Source organism: Haliotis rubra, unplaced genomic scaffold, assembly GCF_003918875.1.
Source record: "Haliotis rubra isolate DU_JTF1 unplaced genomic scaffold, ASM391887v1 Scf1050, whole genome shotgun sequence".
Taxonomy (NCBI): Eukaryota; Metazoa; Mollusca; class Gastropoda; order Lepetellida; family Haliotidae; genus Haliotis; species Haliotis rubra.
The window spans coordinates 299,449-307,143 of NW_025764949.1; the positions used below are offsets into that span (position 1 = coordinate 299,449).

Genomic DNA, 7,695 nt, shown 5'->3' on the forward strand with positions numbered 1-7,695 from the left:
GTTATCAGTTAGAATATCAGTTCTTTATACATGATAAAAATATATTATATATCATCTTAGTAAAACCCGAAAAATAACAAAATTAATTTTGAAAAGACAGAAGTGCAGTATAGCAATCAATATATAGACCTACAGAAACATGCACTTGATATATTTTCCATAGACTTACATGTTAATTTAGTGAAGCAGAAATAATTTTCATTAAGGTGATTTCACATTTGACTATGATCGAAAGTAACTTCATGAAAATTGTTTTATTAATTAGTCAATGGAAATTACATGACAACGACCCGAGTCTGTGATTATATTCAAAATATATTTTACATATTTATACCATGAAAATATATAAGTTCGGATTAGATTTTTGTCAAATTATATATTGAAAATATATACAGTCAGTTATTCATTTGGGTACCCAGTTTTGGCCGTGTAAAACCATACTATCATGCTCCACCAAACCAAGAATCAGAATCGGTTGGCCGTATTTGATACGGACTATAGCGGTTCCACATGCTAATCACAAAATGACTTATATTCTTCGATGTAGCTGGCGAAATGATGTAATATTTTACAGTTTCGTTTTAGGAACCTGTATCTCTTTTTTCTAATTCATAAAATATCTTATAGCAAGACATATGAAGAATAAAAATCATTTTCACTTACCAACCGCAGGAGTCAAACTTTCATCCGCCATTTTGGAATTGGGCAGCGCATGCGCAGTCACATCGTGATGCACTTCGAGTCTTTCGGAACGCGTCCTCGATTCTTTAAAGTTGCAGATCGTCGTATTTTTATGCAGTTTCTATGCTTTCGATTCCGCATCGCTATGTTTGTATGCACACTCGCGTCTTAATGTGTACATTTCTATGCTTTTCCTCGCAATTCGGTTTTTTCTTTGGTAGGCCTGTTTCCTAGACATACTTCATTTTCGTTGTCACTTTTATTGGACAGATGTACCCAATCGAGGGTCGAACCCCCTGAACACAGACACACAGAGACAATGTTGAATAGAGATTTGGAATCTTCAACGATTAATGAGGTAGTCGTAGTGAGTGAGTGAGTGAGTTTAGTTTTACGCCGCACTCAGCAATATTCCAGCTACAGTACAACCAGAAATTATTGAGGATTTAAGATTGTAAATTTAAAAAAAAAATTCACTAACGTATTAAATGTGAATATTAGCAGAACGTAACTCCAGATTCAAAGACAGGTGAACAGTTAGTATTTTGTCAAGTCACCATGGGCAGCAATGCAGGCTTCAATGCGGAGGGGCATACTACTGATCAAAGAAGTTAGAAAGTCGTGGTCCATGCTGTCCCAATATCGGACCACCTCTTCTTTCATTTCATCAATATTTGTCAGATTATTCTTATTGACACTTTCCGTCATAAGTCCCCAAACATTTTCTATTGGATTTTATTTTATTCAGATTTGGATTTGGATATGCATAGATTTCCCAAATTGTTGGAGACAAAAATATTTTCTTATCAATGTTTAAGCAGAGACTATTTGACAATCTACAACAAACCTGGAGTGTAAATGTTAATAACCTTTCTGACTCTTATTCATATAAACAGACTGTTGAATACTATCTGAACTCATCACCTCCATCTCGCTTAAAAAGGATCTTATCACGCTTCAGATGCAGTAACTTTAGAATAGCTGTCAACACTGGAAGACATCAAGCTACACCATATGAAGAAAGACTCTGTCCTCTCCGTTTATCCCCCAAAAAGTATTTTATTGAAAATTGAATATCATGTACTTCTAATCTGTAGCTTATAGTTTTCAGTAATACACTTATTGGTAAATACATCAATACTACTTCTCAACATAACTTTATTTCTATAATCGCTTCTTATAATTATGATATTTTTGCATAACACTTCAGTCTTTTTATTTAAAGCACAACAAATAAAGCAAAGTAATATATAATATATTCATATCATGCATTTGTACTATTTTATGCTATGGAATGTATGTAAATATGTATTATGCGCAGGGATATTTTGTAATCCTATATTGTCTGTATTTTGGGCCAAAGGCTTTATACTGTATAAATCTGTCTGTCTGTCTGTCTGTCTTGTCTGTCTGCCTGTCTATCTATGGGATTTAGGTCAAGGCTATAAGCTTGGCCAATCTAATAATGTCATATTTTGGGTCCAGAAACCAGGACTGTGAATGCTTTGAACGATGTTTTGGGTCGTTGTCCTGCTGGAAAATCCAAACATTTCCATAGAACACGTGAGCAGATGGAAGTAAATGTCCCTCGAGAATATCTGTGTACCGCTCACTGTTCATATTCCCTTTCAAATGCACAGAGGGCTTTGCCCTAACACAGATATGCCAGCCGATTGCATGCATCTCAGTTCTAATTGTCTCCTTACAGACAACACAGTTCCTCTATCAATCATATCCAGCCTTAAGTTTTCTAAAGCTCCTTCGTTTGTTTTAGAAACAAGAATAATCATAAGCCGCCTCCTGTCACCAAGACAGTCAATTTCTGGGCCTACCTGTGCCTCCCTGGTGCTCAATGCCATATCCATTTTGCAATATTTTTCAAAACATGATAAACAGTGGACAAAGGGATGCTTATTCTGCAGAAATCACTTTAGCTGATCTGATGTCCTTGTTATAATACTCTAACATCAACTTCCTCTTCTCTAAATCATCCATACTGAGGATCAGTGAAAATGTCGTCTGCTAGCAAGTAAACAAGAAGGAATAACTCTTCACAAACTAATGAAAAAGGATAAACGGAGTTGTCTCTCTTGAATGAAACCCAGCACTTGACAGCTGGTCAAGGCTGTTTATACTAGGAATCCAATTAAACATATTCCTAAAATTCTCAATAATTTCTGGTCATACTATATATGGCGGTGGTGTGTAATAATTGAGAGTCTGAACCAGACAATCCAGGGATCACCAGCATGAACATCGATATACATAAATGGGATGCGATGACATGTGTCAACCCAGTCAGCGAGCCTGACCACCCGATCCCGTTAGTCGCCTCTTACGACAAGCATGGGTTACTGAAGACCAATTCTAACTCGGACCTTCACGGGTGGTAGTCGTATTGACAATCAGACGATGATCTGTAGGTAATGAGACCATTTGGGAGATCTGAATGATCAAACAGCATTAACTTCGTAACATGCCTGTAGGTTAAAGCTGATGTACACCTGAGCAAAGTATAATTGAAATGAAACTCTATCACATTCAACTTAACCTCGAGTGGATTATACAGAGAATAGACGTCAAATAGCCGTCAACAATACAGTTTATTTCAAACGTTTAACATGACTGCGTAATGAAAGATTCATCATGACAAATCATTATTATTTTGATTACTTTGAAGATATTCAATCCATGGACACTTGATTCAGTCTTTCCTCAGCAGATATCCAGAGAACTGAGACCACACCCCTCCTCTCAGTGGAGCGTTTTTGCTGTCATACGTCTTTCTTACTAGAACGTGGTCCCCCACGTTCAGATGTATGATAACGCTCATAGTCTTGGAGCTGTAATAGTGTTGAATGGTCAACACTGACTGTGCTGTTCCTTGTTTCTCCAGGAAGAACTCAGAAGTACCGTGGTTAGTGGTTTCAAGCTGGCATTTCATCAGATAGAGACCTACAGAAATACGAAGCATAAATTGTCGTATGTTCGCCCCTAAATGTATACGCCGTTGTCATTTTACTAATAATATAGTTTTCTGTGACTGAACCTCTGAATTCATACGCCAGTGTTTAAACTTGGTTTGATATGACTCGAAAGTTAGACAAGTTTAATTACGATGGCCAATAAGAATATGTTCTTCAGGCACATTAATGAACAGGTACTCAGTGCGCCATGGGCTGACTCATTCAGATAGAGGGGATTATTTCGGTCCATTGTTGATTTTTTGAAAAATCTGTAATATGTTTTGGGGTTTTTAAAAAGAAAATTGTATTTAAAAAATGCTTTAGGTACATTGACAACCGTTCTATAAAGGGCTTCTTAGATTTATGCTAAATTATACAATCGCTGTTTTTTAATCAGTCACGACGGCACGCGCGTACACAAGCTCATTGATACGAATATGATACTGAAGTTGGTACAACACCTGCAATTGGAACATGGAATACCCCGGATGATGGGTTATACCCTGAACCCTTGTTTGCCTCCACTTGGCTAAATACGATGGTACTGCGAAGTCCGTAAGTAGTCTCCTTAGGCAGAATTGCCCTGAAGTATACCAGAGGACCTGAAAACAACACGATACAGGATGACTTATCTCAGATGTATCAGTAGAGTCTGACATGCACTGACAACTGAGAGAAGCGTCAAAGTATTCAACGTTTAACAGCTTACACTCCGACACGATCAATTACTCTCCATGCCAGTTCTCAAGAATTCAAGAATATATATTCAATGTGAGATGTGTGAGTGAGTTAAAATTTTACATTGCATCGGTAATATCGCAGCCATATCGCGATGAGAGCAAGTTGACTATAAATAAAATATAAATAAATAAATATAAGTAAAACAGTATGTCCAATATCAGTTTAAAACATACCAGTGCAATATTTAAAAATATTATTTCGTCAAAATATTTTTATTAAGCAGAATATAAAACTAGGCTATAGACCAATAAATAAGAAAAACCGTAACTGCAATTGTACAATTTAAAAACTAGTCGATGTTATGTAATGTGGCTTCAATAAAATCTCTGAACACACCAAGACAGATCTTCAGGCCTTGGGGGCGTATACCACTCGTTCAATTAGTTTTAGACGTTCTGCCATGTACAATTGAACCGTAATCTAATTTAGGAGGAATAAGAGATCTGAACAGATGGAGACACAGGGGCTTGTAACGATAAAATTGCCATCGAGGTATGAACTGTCACTTTTATATAGTGCCAAGACCCTGTCAGTGACAGTACATACCTTGATGGCAGTTTTTACCGTTACAAGCCCCGTGGCGGACACTACATTGCATATCAGTAATGAGATGAATGGTTTCCAAGGACCAAACTAATCGATTACTGATCATGAGTTGGTTTTGCAAACGCAGCTAATACGTGGAATTGGTCGATAATTTGAAGGATCGGTATGGTTACGTGAAGGTTTAAGAATTGAGACAATTATAGCATCACACCATGAAGAAGGACATTTCCCCGACGTCCAAATGTCATCACAAATATTAGGTCCTGCAGCACTATGGTGAGCTTTATGAAGCTCATGAATAGAACATATTTCACAATGATCTTCCCCATTACCTGAGTTGAAATTGATAGTTTTATTTTCTTGGTTCTTTTGATTTTATTTAAATTTAGGTACATAGTTAGACGAGGAAGAGTGTTTAACCAAAGTTCCGCCCAGTTTATTTGCAATATCTGAAGCATACTTCATTTCCATTTTGAACGTGGTGGATGCTAGAATTACCTTAGATGTTTCGTACCATATTCCATACCTTCAAAATTGGCGTGAATCTATTCTTGATACATAATTTCGTCAATATTGACGTTTACTATTTTAAATTGAGGGAGTATATATATATCATTTCTTCACGCGTAGGGGCGGTGTGCGTGAAGCAATAGGTATTTCTACAATATTTATGAACTCGGTTCAGAAAATGAAAAACAGGTAAAATCCTTCTAAATTTTCAAAAATTTACAGCCTTTGTAAACCTGAACTTAACAAAATAATTATTGAATATTAACTTTGAATTTTATTCTTGTGAATTCAGTTAAAACATTTAAATCAAACATAATGCAATTTTGAGATACCAGAAATGAACACCATGACACATTTTTTCAATTTATCAATTAATAATTCAGTTCATTATGAGCATGTTCTATATATAGGTAGTCTATTGTTCATCCCTCCCTACAAATCAAGTATTATCGTTAGTCAATAAGCAGTTTTTAACAGCCATAACCTACCTCTCGCCTGCACCATAAACTCTGTCCACGAACTCGCCACCAGGCAAAGGCAAACGTATAAAGTGAACTTCATTTTGTGACTGCTGCAGCAACCGACTGATCAATTGGCTACCCCACTGTCATATATACAGCTTCATGCGAGAGTGCTATAGGTTTGTAGCTCACCTTGCAGATTGACTTATATAGGTATTGTCATTAAGTCACACATTCATTTTTTGACTATTACGTAATCTCCAACAGTATGACTTACATAGACTGTTGCCAAGTGTTGTCCCAATTTGATAGTCGACCAGGATTAAAGCACACAGAAAAAGCCAGGTTGTCAGTGTTGTCAGTTCAGAAGATAACGTTCACAAACATCCTCTTCTCGGATAGACTAAGACTTGCACAAGTCTCTTAGGTAATTATTAATACTTTAAATGATAATTTCTTAAAAAATATAAATAACACTTTAAGAGACTGGGGTCCTACTGACTAGCCTATTTAAAGGATAGAATTACTAGAGAGTGGAAGCTGTCAAAACCGACAGCTGTCCAATCCGGCAAGTTGTCAACACCGGCATACAATTTCAGTCCCATCCGTGGCTAGTACATTTATCATCATTTAAGAGCTCTGCAATCCAGCAGATGTCAATTCCGGATCTCGGCATGACATGAGCCGCCCGAATATGTGTTTATACAGTAATCAGCACTGTCTAATCCGGCGCATGTCGAGGAGTCGGCGGGATGTGTATTGTCACTGTACATCCATCGCTTTAGCCTTCAGTGCAGCCTTGGAGCAAGGCTAGGATGGCCTGGGCAAGGATATTTGTGAACATTACTCAACTGACCACACTGACGGCCTGTCTTTTACTGTGTGACATAACTTATGATAAATGTATTCAGGGTAAGAAGGACACTTTGCGTTCTGAATCAGTGACTTTTTTCATACGTCCGAAAAACATATGAAAGTACAAATGGTTTTGTTTGGTTGTTTAAACGTCACAATCAGCAATATTCCAGCTACCAGACAATCCAGTGATCAACAGCATGAGCATCAATCTACGCAATTTGGATACGATGACATGTGTCAACCAAGTCAGCGAGCCTGACCACCCCGATCCCGTTTGTCGCCTCCTACGACAAGCATGGGTTACTGAAGACTAGTTCTACCCGGATCTTTACGGGTTCGAAGCAATAGTATAAAGTATAAACGATATAGACCGTTAGGTGAAAGGCATATAGCCAGACAGTTCCCTATTTCTTCATAACTTACTACGACATACATGGCAATAGTATGACTTTTCAGTTCACTATCAGGTATAATATTGTCAAGCCAGGGGCGGTGGGGTAGCCTAGTGGTTAAAGCGTTGGCTCGTCACGCCGAAGACCCGGGTTCGATTCCCCACATTGGCACAATGTGTTAAGCCCATTTCTGGTGTCCCCCGCCGTGATATTGCTGGAATATTGCTAAAAGCGGCGTAAAACTAAACTCAGTCAGTCAAGCCGAAATGTTGAGTTGCAGATGAACGAACCACTATTGCAGATACAGATTGATAAAAATACATATTCCATCATGGTTTCAGAAAGGAACAATACAAAAAGAAGAAGATCAGTAGGCTCACCGACATACATGATTTATTGCCTGTTTATTTATTTATGACTATATCAATTTGAAAGACAGGGTGAGCTACAACCGGTTGTCATCAGGATGATTCTAACCATGGACGTTCGTTGCAACAGCTCGTAGGGTTATCATTATGAGTCACATACACGGATGTCCCA

At 37.6% G+C, this 7,695-nt stretch overlaps 1 protein-coding gene across 1 annotated transcript; it reads right to left on the reverse strand.

Moving 5' to 3' along the window:
* Positions 1 to 3,265: 3,265 nt before the first annotated feature.
* Positions 3,266 to 6,056, reverse strand: LOC124276481 (complement C1q-like protein 4). Its single transcript, XM_046712115.1, has 3 exons — positions 5,933 to 6,056; positions 4,109 to 4,249; positions 3,266 to 3,636 (listed from the first exon to the last, which is right to left on the reverse strand). The coding sequence occupies exons 1-3, from the start codon at positions 6,003 to 6,005 to the stop codon at positions 3,386 to 3,388; spliced, it is 465 nt and encodes a 154-aa protein (XP_046568071.1). The 5' UTR covers positions 6,006 to 6,056; the 3' UTR covers positions 3,266 to 3,385.
* Between the last annotated feature and the right edge of the window lie 1,639 nt (positions 6,057 to 7,695).

Excerpts from the sequence above, each read along its gene's own strand:
- LOC124276481 (XM_046712115.1), bottom strand. The coding sequence starts at position 6,005 with ATGAAGTTCACTTTATACGTTTGCCTTTGCCTGGTGGCGAGTTCGTGG. Across the intron at positions 4,250-5,932 it reads GTTTATGGTGCAGGCGAGAG|GTCCTCTGGTATACTTCAGG; the intron begins GTAGGTTATGGC and ends TGTTGTTTTCAG. Across the intron at positions 3,637-4,108 it reads ATTCCATGTTCCAATTGCAG|GTCTCTATCTGATGAAATGC; the intron begins GTGTTGTACCAA and ends GTATTTCTGTAG.